Source organism: Lacerta agilis, chromosome 3, assembly GCF_009819535.1.
Source record: "Lacerta agilis isolate rLacAgi1 chromosome 3, rLacAgi1.pri, whole genome shotgun sequence".
NCBI lineage: Eukaryota > Metazoa > Chordata > Lepidosauria > Squamata > Lacertidae > Lacerta > Lacerta agilis.
This window is the reverse complement of record NC_046314.1, coordinates 25,323,058-25,336,396: the sequence shown is the minus strand read 5'-3', so window position 1 is coordinate 25,336,396 and position 13,339 is coordinate 25,323,058. Positions and strand designations below refer to the sequence as shown.

The window sequence follows — 13,339 nt, the reverse complement described above, 5'->3', positions numbered from 1 at the left end:
TGCTAGAACAATGAGCAAGTGGAACAAGGAAAAAGTACAAGGCATGCATGTTCCCAGTCGTGACTTCGTGGAAATCCCGAAAAAATAATCACTCAATGTTTGGTTCTTAAGTTGACTTCTGTAACTAAAGGCTAAAGATTTGAAATGACCACTACCAAAAACCAGAGGCGTAGGAAGGGGTGTGGGGGGGGGGTGCGGTCCACCCCAAGTGTCATCTCTGAGGGGGTGACAAAATGGCCCAAAATGGCAGTGTGGGGCTTGCGTCTGCCAGGTGGACTCTGTGGGCAGCTCATCACGGTGACCCCCTGGGTGGATCGGCGCCCTGCCCTCGTGGGCGGATTGCCCCGTCCCCGCCACTCTGGGTGCTGGAGCAGCTAGCTACGCCCCTGCTAAGAACACCTACTGATGGGTGAGCTCTCTCCCCTCACACACACTGATTTGCTTCATAATTAAATTGGTTTTCCCAAGGTTTCTTGGGAAATCCTTTTTGAGTATTCTTTTGCAGAGAGCTGCGAAAAACCCAATGTTGGCCAACTCGCCCGCAGTCTTCTCTACCTTTCTTTCTCCCTTTGTCCAAACTTACTTTGGCAAAGGAGGAGCAGAGATAAGGAAAGATGGTGAGGAGGAAGCCTTTAACCTTATTCTTTAAGGTGGAACATCGACTGCTGAGCATCAACGGCTACCGTGTACCCTGAGAAATGTCTCAGTCCTACAGTCAGGAGAAATGGAGAACTAATGCTGAGTTGAATTTTTCATGAGGTCAGATTTATTTATTAAGAAAAATTACAAACCACCCACTCATGTGCAATATCAAGATGGTGCCCAGCAATCTAGACAAATGCAATGGAACATAAAATACCACAAAATTCTACCTCCTCAATCCATCCATTAAGGAGACATTCACTAAAACACTTTCCCCCTCCAGATTTCCTGAGGATCCTGTTGAACCTTCCATAGCAGGCCTGTTGGTCATCCTGGCCTTCACTTTTGGGAGAGGTCAGGAAGCCAATACCAGGGCTATCTGCCAATGGGGAACATGGGTCCTGAGAAACTAAAGTTATTATTGTTCATTTAACAAATTTATAGGCCGCTTCACCGCATAACGCCATCAAAGCAGTGTATGAGATAAAACTAGAATAAAACACAAAAGCGCAAGCAATGAAATCATTTCAGCAAACTCTAAACGCAGCAAAGCCATATTTACAAAAGCTAAAAATTCTTTAGGCATACAACTGGGTCACACCTCAAGGAAAGCCTTCTTGAACAAAAATAAGTTCAAACATTGGAAGGATTTGGGACTTGGTTACAAAAAGCTCATTAAAAAAACACACCAAATCATACCAGGGGCAGTTCATTTAACGTAATTCTGGATTTTGGCACCATTGCAATAATTCTTAATCTAGGTTCTACCAAGAGGAAGAAACATAAGCAGTTTTGAGACTGCACGCAGTATCAGATGTAGAGAATTCTAGCATGTGGGTTAATCCTACCAGTGAAATCGATGGGATTTAGGAGGCTTGATTTTGCCTGGGCCATGCAGCTTATTATTAGCTGATGATCTCAAAGTGTCGAAAATTCTGCTTTCCGTGAGCTTGAAATACAACATCTTCAGAAAGGAGCAATTACTCTGCTGGGGAAACAGGTAGCCAGAATGGATGGTTTCTGTGTGATGTCAGTAACACCCTTGGTTTTAACTCCCCATATTAAAAACAACATCTCTTACTGTTGTTTTTCGGTAATATTTCTGTCCATTTTCAGCTCGGTGTATAATGCCACTTACATCAGAGAAATTGCCCTCACTTATTTCTAGTGAGGGAGATCGTGTTGGAAAAATAACTTCGAAATAATTCCACTTGTGCAAATCCAAAGTGATGACAATGTGTTGCTGATATTTTAACAAGGTTTCCATCCATATTTTCCCAACTGGTGGTGGATTCTTGCAGCTTTATACCATGAGATAAAGACATCCAGCCGCATCAGACATTGATATGTAGGCCTGCATGTGTTGGCAGATGCCAATAATGCACCAATGGAAAACAGCTTGAAAATTTTGTTTGTGCACACAAATTTGTTTGTGCATTATGTATTTGAAATTTTGTTTGTGCATTTTGTATCAGCCATGAATGGCACACAGACATTTAAAAAGATGTTCTCCTTGGCAAAATACACAGAAGCAGAAACCAGGAAAGAACAGAGTTCCTCTCCAAGGCACTGCTAAAAACACTGATGGTTAATTCTTGTAGGCACCTACAGCAATTGATGTGAGATATCACTTAGGTGCTTAAGTACAAAATGACATGGGTGGACTCTTAAGAACATTGAATCATAGAACTGTAGAGTTGGAGGGGACATTGAGGGTCATCTAATCCTGCTGGATCTGGCCCAAAACCCATTTGGTCCAGCATTCTGTTCTTACAGTGACCAACCAGATGCCCATGGGAAGCCAGCTTAGTAGGACTTGAGCTCAACAGCACCTGTGATTCCCAACAACTGGTATTCAGAGGCATACTATCTCTGACTGGGGATGTCAAACTTTAACCATCCTTGCTGGTAGCCATTGATAGCCTTGTCCTCCAGGAATTGCAATTCAGGTTCTGCATAATGGAGAATCTAAAAACAACTGTAACGTTCCCCCCCCCTTTTGGCCATCTGGTGTCACAGTGTTACAATGCATTTTAAACACTTAAAAAACAAACAACTAATGTGGCTGAGTCTTTGCTCTGCAGACCTGACTCTGGGTCTGATTCAGATTGCTCCAGTCCTACCTTCTAGATTGCCCTCTGATTCTGACTGCTCTTTGGTCCAGACTCCCATTTCACTCCAGACTGTTGCTGATGCCCCAGACCTGACAATTGCCTGGGACAAGGAGGAGTGAAATGAGCTAAAAGAAAATGTAGCTTCGCTTGAAGTGTAGAACCTTGAAATTTTAAAAACACAACACTTCAGCCATCACTGGATGGTGCTCTTATTCCTCGTCACAGAATGAGTGCTTCATTAACATGTGAGCCCATTAATCTCATAGCTGGCATATGAATTCCCACTTGATTTGAACATCTGCCTGGAAGGCGCATCTCTAATTATGTTATTCCACGATTAAAATAAATATCAAAACACATTTCTGCTTCTTCCAGTTTGCTTTTCCTCATTCTACCACTGCCGAAATAATCGTGGCTAAAGCTTGTCAACTCTCAGTGGTGCTAAGATTTCATTAAGAGAGGGCGATGCAACAGAGTAATTCAATACGCATTTATGGAACAAATATCCAAAGGGTTTTATTACTGTCAAATCACGAGGAAAACCAAACAAGCCTCTTGAACTGCAGTTTCCCACACTTAAAAATCCAAATATCTTTAAGTAACTAACTTCTGTCGAATGCTAATTGGTGAAGCATAAAAAATTACTACGAAGTCACTAAAAGCAAATCACTAGTTTAATGCATGTCACATCTGTATATTTGGATGCCTTAATATCTGGAAATGACAGGCACAAGCCAGAGTATAGTGTGAACCACAGAAGCCTAGGGCTAGGATTGACATCCCGAGGATCCTCAGATAATTGTATCATGTGCCTCCCACTTCCTCCACTGTGAGAGGTCCAAGGGTATTGCTACAGGGTTTGTTTTCCTTGGATGAGATAGCACTAGATATTTACGGTGACATGTTATATTTACTTTATTTATTTACAACTATGCAAACAGAGCGTCCTGAAAGCAAATGGGGCCTCACCCCAACAGGCAGCAAAACTTCTGGTTCTGCTCCAGAATCCCGAAAGCAACCATGTAAAGGAAAAAAAGGGGGGAGGGGATATGCCAGATGAGCAATCATCTCTTTTGGTTGTATCTAGCTAAACCGTACTCAGAATAGACCATTGAAATCAATGGGCATAAGTTACTCGTGGCTAATTAAATCCATTTATTTCATTGGGTCAACTCAGTTATTTAGTTGGAGAGAACTATGCGCCTGAGTGCCTAAATTTAAACTGGTGCTTCTTCTAGCTGACTGTTTTGATCCTATTCCACATCCCATTCCACTTTCCAAAACCTCAGAAGTTCCAAACATTATTTACGTAATTATTGGGTCTTCTCTAGTTCAGAATACATGCACACACCCCAGTTCTGTGGTCTTGGATTCATTATTGGTAGGTGAAGGATGCCTTTGTTTTCATTTTATAAAGATCGCTCTAGAATTGTATGGATACTTGATGCTGTGCTTTGTCCTAAATGGTTGATGCCACATTCCTCATGCTTCTCTGAAAGGTATTGTTGCTCTTATTGGAGTTGCATCTTCGTTAACTGCATTTGAAACCAGAGACGACGCGACTGTCAGGTAGCAAACCCAACAATTGCCATGTTCTGAATCTTATTTAGTACCTTTATATCCATCCAGGGGCAGACTTGGGGCTTTCAAATTTCAGTGGCACCCTGTTTGAGGTCAAAATTTTGCACCCCCACATCTAGCTTTCCATTCCGCTCAGTTCACCATGTCAAAGTTGCAGTGCTCTGCAGTGCCTCTAGGCTCAGTGCCCAGTGCAGTGGAACCGGTTGCGCTACCCTAAATTCACCTCTGATCTATCATTCTTCCATCAGGAGGCATATATGAGATTCGGTGGCCATTTTCCATGTGGGTACCAACCATTTGCTATGTGTCATCAAGGTGGCTGAATCAACTGCCCTCAGATCATAGCTTGCTGCTTTCTAGAAACAGCAGGTTTCAAGCAGAGCCCCGTTAACTTGTCAACACTGTCAGTGCTTACTGCAAACTGGCACATCAACTGATGGAAATGCATCTAACTCTCAGTCAAATATTTATTACAGCCATAGGCCAGCATAAGGTAAAAGCACCTACAGTAGACCTTGCTAAATAGGGCAGCTATAGAGGTAAGGGGTTACACATACTCATTTTCTCAATTACGATAGACCAGGATAAGATAAAAACACATAAGGCACATAAACCAAGCAAAATATAAAACCTGTAGGTGTAAACCTTCAGTTTTAGACCTATTGTGTGGCACACACCATCCTCCGACGTATGTCAATCATAGCAACACAATATCTAGTGACTGAATATGTTATATCAGGCTTTATATCTTGGAGCAATATAAAGATATAGAATTGCCCTGTGTGTCCTGGGAATTTTTCCATTATCGGCATAACAAACCTGGCACGTATATTTGTATAATACTGGCAATTGGGGGGGGGGAACCATGTTCAATTGTTTCTATATGCTCAGACCCATTGGGACATTCTCTCTCCTCATAAGGTGTCTTCCTGAAACAACCTTCCTGGATTGCTGAAGGGAGAGCCTGGCAACAAGCTAGAGTGAAAGTTTGTCACTGTTTTGATATTACAAGATTGGTTAAATATTCAATTGAGGAGGTAAGATACCTACTAGTTTCACTGGTGATGAAATTTGGGGACCTGGCTAGATGTGACTGACATTCTATATCAACCACTGACATTCTATATCAACCACTGACATTCTATATCAACACTGTTTAATAGTTTCTTTGGCCTGTTCATAGCCCATGCCAAGTAAAAGCTGTGGGGCAAGACCTAGAGTTAGCATTTTGTCAGATTCCATGTCGTTTGAAAGTCATCCTTTATAATGAAGGGGGCAAGGCTGCAAGGGTAGAAGGATAGTCTAAGCCAGAGATTAAGTGTGGCCATCCACACACTAGCCTCGTGTCTAACTCTGTTACAGTGTATGCTATCTGAAAAGGAATCTCAGTAGAGAAAGCTCTCATTTGAAACTACCTGGTTACTGTGGGTATATATATATATATATATATATATATATATATATATATATATGGCAGACTACATTACTTCTTTTTAAACTTCTGTTGCCCACTAGCTATGAGGGAACCAGCCCCGTCTTATCCATAGGGGCTACTGGCGTAGCACGCCAGGGCGTCGGCCGCCCCCGGGGCCCCCCCGCAATCCCGCTGGCATACCATGTGCCCCCTCCCCAACCTGCCCCTGCCCCCATGGGCGGGCGGGCGGGCACTCACACGCTGCCGGCGCAGCCGCTGCCGCTCATGCCGCTCCCGGGCGGGCTGCGAGCCAGCCGCCCTCGCCTCCCATCCCGCGCTGGGAGCCCCAGCAGGAGCGCTAGAAGGGCGTGCAGAGCCCCGCGCCACTCCAGCATCACGCCCCTCATCCCCCACTCGCCCACCCCCCTCCTGAGGGGTGGCAGCGTGGGAGGGAGGTGGCCCCAGAGGCGGCACGTTGGGGGCGCTGGAGGGGTCGCTGCGCCACGGCTGCCGATCTGCCTAAGATGGCCCTGGAGGGAACACACACCTACTGGGTATCTTCCTGCTCCAGTGTGGTGTAGTTGTTAAGAGCGGTAGACTCGTAATCTGGGGAACCGGGTTCGCGTCCCTGCTCCTCCACATGCAGCTGCTGGGTGACCTGGAGCTAGTCACACTTCTCTGAAGTCTCTCAGCCTCACTCACTTTACAGAGTGTTTGTTGTGGAGGAGGAAGAGAAAGGAGAATGTTAGCTGCTTTGGGACTCCTTTGGGTAGTGATAAAGCGGGATATCAAATCCAAACTCTTCTTCTTCTTCTCCAACCCTGCAAGCCTTGTAAGGGATGCAGTCAATCCACCTGCACACTCTTTGGTGAACTGATTAACATAAACAGCCACAACTTGTTAGCTGATTTAGTCATCAAGGAATATAAATAGCTGGTGCACTATTGTAAGAGACAGGGGAAAGGCTGAGTTGTTGTAAAGTGACATGTGTGATGGCTTCTGTAACAGTTCATAATTGTATGAGGAAAAGAACAATTTAGAAACTTGAACGGCTGGGTCATTTACATGTGTCACTAGACTAGAACCTCAGCATAACAACAAAAGCAGCTACCTTATACCAAGTCAGACCAATTGGTCCATCTAGCTCAGTATTGTAGCTCCTGTTGCTCTGTCCCAGCTCCTGCCTACCTAGCAGTTTGAAAGCACGCCAGTGCAAGTAAATAAATAGGTATTGCTGTGGAGGGAAGGTAAACGGCGTTTCTGTGCGCTCTAGTTTTCGTCACGGTGTACCATTGTGCCAGAAGCAGTTTTAGTCATGCTGGCCACATGACCCAGAAAGCTGTCTGTGGACAAACGCCGGCTCCCTTGGCCTGATAGCGAGATCAGCACCCCAACCCCATTTGACTGGACTTAACTGGTCAGGGGTCATTTACCTTTTAACCTTTTACACTAGGGTTGCCCGGTGTCCACTATTTGAGTGGACAGTCCACTTTTTCACATTATGTTCAATATTTTTTCCACAAAATAGTGGACATTTTTTTATTCAAAAGCTTTATGATGAAATGGTATTTTAAAACATGTTAAAATGTTTGTAAGAAAATATATAATTTAATTTAATTTACCCCCCCCCCCCCGCTTGTCCGCTATTTTTTGGAAGCAGACCTGGCAACCCTATTTTATACTGATTGGCAGCATGTCTCGGGTTTCAACATGGTAGCTGTTGATAAGTAGGCTTATCTGCAAAAAATATATATATGCCAAATCCCCTTTTAAAGCCATCTAAGTGGACCTCACCTTGTGGCAGTGAATTCCATATTTTAACTATGTTGCTGTTGCTGGCATCCACCTGTCTCAAGAGACAATGGAGTGCGTCTCTCAGGGTGAAGTCAAACTGCTGAGTTAGCAGCACTGAAATGACCTCCCCAGGAGGTCGTTTCTAAGAACTCAAGTTCTTCGTTCTAGTCACGATCAGCTGGAATGGAAAGACTCCAAGGAGAGGGTAAGGCACATGTTGCTGATCTTTCAGCAGAGCCAAGGAGAAGGCCCTGCAGCCTCATTTCCCCCTCCCCTATTGCTTTCCAAAATGGCTGCTGAAAGAGGCCAGTTGAAAGAGGTGCCTGTTGAAGTGCAGTAGTTTATTAGATTCACGGATATCTCAGTCTAAAACGTTAGTGATGTAACTGTTGGTTTCCAGCAATTGGAAATGCTTGAATTTACTTAACCTCAATAAAGCTCTATTTGTTCCAGCTTTGGGTAGAACAAGACCGGGCTTGCAGATCTTTAGATATAGGCTAGTGGCTTTGAGTAGAAGCTCGAGTTGGAATGTAGGGCATGGTAAATAAAGCCCCTAGCAACATCAAGTGCTACATGGTTCAGGACAAGGGTGTGTGTGTAAAATTCTATAGGGAGAGTTTCAGATACAGAATTGTCGTTAATTTTAATGACACAAAGGAGGGAGGGAGTAGATAGTTTAGCTGAAGTACAGCATATCCAAAACCCTGACTGTTATACACTAGAGGGGGCTGATTTGTATTTCTATACAATGGTGGAGACTGCAGTCAATATAATCAGATCTCATAATCATCATTAACTGAAGTCCTTCTGTTTACCATTTGCACAACAGCTTCCTGATCTCCGTCAAAGTTCTAGAAAAGCATTCGGAAGAAGAATTGAAATCAAGGATAGCTAAGAAGAGATAAAACAAACAGAATTTCTGTGTGTCTGGATAGGCTTGCCTAAACAAAAATGTTATAAGCAGGCACCAAAAAGAGTACAGTCATACATTGGATCCCAAATGCCCTGGAACTCGGACGTTTTGGCTTCCAAATGCCGCAAACCCGGAAGTGATTGTTTGCAAACGTTCTTTTGGAACCTGAACATCCGACGGGGCTTTCGGGGCTTCCTGCAGCAAATCGGAAGCTGCAATTTGGTTTTTGAATGCTTTGGAAGTTGAACAGACTTCCGGAACAGATTCCATTCGACTTCCAAGGTACGACTGTACAGCAAAGGTGCCTTCCTGATGGCAGTGGACAGGAAGTTCCTGAGTGTAGATGCTGCTGCACTAAAATATCCATTTCTTACAAATGTAAAAACAGGTATTATGTGGTACTTGGAACAATGTCAGTTCCACAGATCAGAACAGTTGACTGGGCATGCATGGGAAGAGGCGATCCCATGAGTAAACTGGCTCCAAACTTTTATGGGCTTTATGTACTAACCGTTTACACCTCCAACCATGACAAGACAGCGCATTGCCTTCCATCCCTACCCCCTGCACCGTCTGTCCATCCCTCTGTCCATCCCCCTGACTGGTGTGTTGGACTGACAATAATTTGAGACCACACCATGTGGACATTTAAGTCACTGAGGGCTATCATCCTGAAATTCTCCACCACGATGCCACGACCATGTCAGCCAACTCTGTGCAGTTGAACACGACAAGGGACCTCCTTGCTCAGGCTTTCCCAAACGTGGGTCTCCAGTGGTTGTCAGACTACAACTCCCATCATCCCTAGTTAGCAGGACCAATGGTGAGGGTTGGTAGGAACTGTACCCCAAAATATCTGGAGACCCAAGTTTGGGAAACCCTGCTTAATGCTATGTGCTTTGCAAAATAAATGGTTGCCAACATTTTTCTACAGAAAAATTATCATCTCCAAAGAATAATTTCAGTTACAGGTAGGTAGCCGTGTTGGTCTGCCATAGTCAAAACAAAATATAAAATCAAAAAATCCTTCCAGTAGCACCTTAGAGACCAACTAAGTTTGTTCTTGGTATGAGCTTTCGTGTGCATGCACACTTCTTCAGATACACTGAGTACCTTGTTTGTGACAATCGTTCCAAAAACGCAGGAATCTATTTCAGCTTTCACACACACAAATGTGATCCAGTTAGATGTGTTCCCCTGATGTGCAGTTCAATTCTATACATGCTTGCTCAATGGGACCTACTTTCAGGTAAGTGTGTGTATAGAATGCAGCACATGCACATTGTTTCCTATGTTCTCTGGGAGGCGGGAGGGGGGGCAGAGAGGAAAGCAATTGCTTGAGAAGAACAGGTACCCAAGAATAATAAAAGTCATGTGGAGCATGTGGACTGGTAATACCTTAGTAGACATTGTGATGAAGATTGCTGCTGCCTTTTTAGAGGGGGGGCAGGGAAGAACCTTTCTGAAATAAGTATTATTTTAATCTTAAAACTGAGAAACCCAAGAGGGAAACCATCAACTTGTGGTGTAACTGACATAGAATTAAAATTCCATCTCTTCAGCAATAAAAAAAAAATCCTGAAAGAAACATTCATTCAAATTGTGATGAGCGAACTGAAAACTAAAGTCGTTATGAAATGTAAAAAGTTTAAAACTTTCAATTATGTGCAGGTTGGACATCTTTTAAAGATAGGAACTTTAGAAGCCATGTCACCCTCCCCGCTTTTCTTAAAGCCAAGTAAAAAGAAGTATAATAAATGTGTCTGGATATTTGTGAGCTTAAAAGCAAAGATGATTGAAGCACACAATTGTTCTGTCTTGCAAGATGATACCAAATCTGCAGAAAAGGACCTGATGAGGTCCATGAGATAACAATTTCGGGACTGTAATGAGCAAAGCTGCTAGGAAATTGCTGCGAAAATGGTGGGATTAAGGTCCATTTACTGAAGAAAATTGCAAGGAAATGGCAGGCACATATTTGGCAAGATATTTATTGTTTCTACAAATTAGCTTTTAAAAAGAAAATCTTGGGGAAAGTACACTTCCTAATTTTAAGTAAGAAAATGCAAACTCTTTCTTCTGCCCTTGAAATTGTGTTAAAGAAAATTCTTTGAGCTCTAGTCTTTTTAATTTTTTTTAAAAAGCTGCAGTCTTAATTCTTACGGGGAAAAAATTAAGGACATTAGGACAATTTGACAAACCCACAATCCAGCCAGGGTCACCCTAAAGCTGTCTTTGGCATGTGTATCCACAGCTGGATAAAGTACTGTGCATGCAAGCAGGAGGCACTCAAGAAGTATTATTTCCCAAATAGGAAATAGGACTCAACTACATTAGTCAAATTATGACGTTATAAATGCATTATAACACTGTTACACCAGGTGGCGCGGTAGAGCTGAAGTCACAACTCAACGATATTTTCCATTGTAAGCATTACAACGGTTTTTTTTAGAGCGTTTCCAGAGTGTTTTTTTAATAGCTGTGTAGATCTAGCCTGAATGGGCTACTTATACAAAGTGCCCATCAACTGCTCGTGAGCAGGAGTTAGGCTGCAGCTCTATGCACACTTACCTGGGAGTAGGCCTCTTTACATTTAGTGGGGCTTGTTTGCGAGCAGACATGCAAAGGATTGTGGTGTTCTCCTCCCCCCCCCCACCAAACAGTGGACTGCTAATTTTACGAAAGGAATACATGGGCAGAAACCCAGCTGCTGAGTTGGATCGCTTCCCACATCTTGCCCTATTTATCATCCTGCAGGTTGTTTGGTAGAGAGATTAGCTATTGCAAACTGGTTGGCAAGAGACTTTGCGGTCTAGAAATGCTACTATACATGTTTATAAATAACATGCAGTAGCTATGTAATATACGTAGGTAACATACTTGTGTCATTCTCAGATAGAAAAACTGAAGGCAAGATATTTAACTGTTCACATATTTAGTAAATAAATTATCTGTGTCTCTAAGTCAATCGTTTCACTTCCTATCAAAGTTTGGATTAGAAGACGGCGTCCATTAATGGCTTGGGCGGAAAGTAGGGGGGATATTATTAGTACTGTAGTTGGCTAGTTGAATTTCACTGGACTCTGCTAGTCTAGGTCTCTTTCAGCTTCAACTACAAGCCCCCTGCCAGACATGAGGATGAAACAGAGGCTAAATTGCAAATCGGGCCTGAGTATGTTGATTTCTCTGCATCAGAGTAGCATATCCAGTTCTTGTTGAATCTTGTGAAACTTGCTTGTACCAATCGAAAGCAGGCACTTAATGTGTGAGTAGATGAATAACAGCAACAATAACAATAATTTTTATTATTTGTATGCCGCCCATCTGACTGGGTTGCCCCAGCCACTCTGGGCGTCTCCCAACAGAATATTAAAAACACGATGAATATTATGATGCAAAAAAGTGTGCAATCTCTGTACTTGGGAGAAAATCCCATTGGGACTTCCTTCTGGGTAAATAGGTATAGGCTAAGGCCGCAGTCAAAAAAGTAGATTGAAATCCTACCGCCATAGTAAGCCACCATCTATCAAGAACTGATTTTCCTCGCCGTGTGGCAACTGATCTTTCGCTTCACATGCTGCTCTCTCTTCAGTCTTGCACAATCCAAACAGCGACACAGCACATCTGTGTCTCACATTAACTCATAATTCAGAAGAACCTTGCATATTGATTTTTCCCTTTACTAAATCCATAGATGTTTCTTTCTCCTCTTCGATACAAATGCTTTGTATTGAAGCAGCCCCCACCTCCAGATTGTTCCACTAACTCTCAATCTCTTGAATCTGATACACGCAGCTGGAGAAAAATGCACACGCTACTGTGTATCACATCTAATTTGGATGTTAAACAGTCAGACTCCATCACAGAATTTGTGCCACCTGGTGGTAAGAAACCAGACTTTTGGGGGCTCTTTCGTGCTCAATAAGAGCAAACAGCAATTCGGGTTTCCCCCGGGGATTGACATTTGTTCCCATCTATCACTAAAGAGCAGGTTTTCCCTTGGAACCGAGTGAGGCAAAAAGAAAACTGCTCAGACTTGTGCCAAGTGGAAAAACCATTCAGACCTGTCCTTTCCAGCCACAGCACAAGTGGAAGTGGGGACGAGCCCTTAGACTTCGTATGCTTCCACTGAATACTGAGGGACTCAGCTACATTAGTTGTTTTGTTTTGTTTTGTTTCTGAAGTTAAATCTTCATTTATTAGGCAGACAACACAAATTATCACTTTGATTTCTGACTCTGTGTGTGGGCCTTCAGCACCTTGACAACAATCTTCTGTTCCTCAATAAGGAATGTTTGTTTGATTCTGTCACGAACGCATTTAGCACACATGGAACCACCATAGGCCCTGCTAACATGCTTCTTTGTTTTTGACAGTCTCATAAGAACTTTAGGGCGAACAGCACATACACCACGAAGTCTTCCTGGGCACCACGAAGTCTTCCTTGTTAGAGGCTGTGTTGTAGGACAACCTACGTCGGTATTTTAGACGCTGGACCATCATGTCTGGAGTGGGAGCTGGCACCGGAAGCTTCGTTGTTGTTTTTTAAAGTTATAAATGTATTGTAACACAGTGACACTAGATGGTGCTGTAGAGCTGAAATCGGAACGCTGTGAAATTTTCCATTGTGAGCTTCAAAATGTTCTTTTTAGAGCATTTTATAGCTGTGTAGATGCAGCCCAGGTCAGTTAATAGAGTTCTGCCATCTCGCATCCTAGATAAGTACACATCTGGAATACTGGTCAAGGGGTAAGCAGCCTGACCCACACATGTGCATTCTTTATGCATGGATTCTGAGAGGACTGAGAAGTGCTATGATTTATTTTTTTGAGCATGCACCATTCACCCACGAAGCATATGTTGGGAATTACTGCAGTTGAA

The 13,339-nt window shown here is 43.2% G+C and overlaps 1 protein-coding gene across 1 annotated transcript; it reads right to left on the bottom strand.

Moving 5' to 3' along the window:
- Positions 1 to 12,638: 12,638 nt before the first annotated feature.
- Positions 12,639 to 12,970, bottom strand: LOC117044599 (60S ribosomal protein L34-like). Its single transcript, XM_033145409.1, is given in 2 exon segments — positions 12,639 to 12,901; positions 12,903 to 12,970. Coding segments are annotated over 2 exon segments (282 nt in total). The 5' UTR covers positions 12,962 to 12,970; the 3' UTR covers positions 12,639 to 12,678.
- Positions 12,971 to 13,339: the final 369 nt, after the last annotated feature.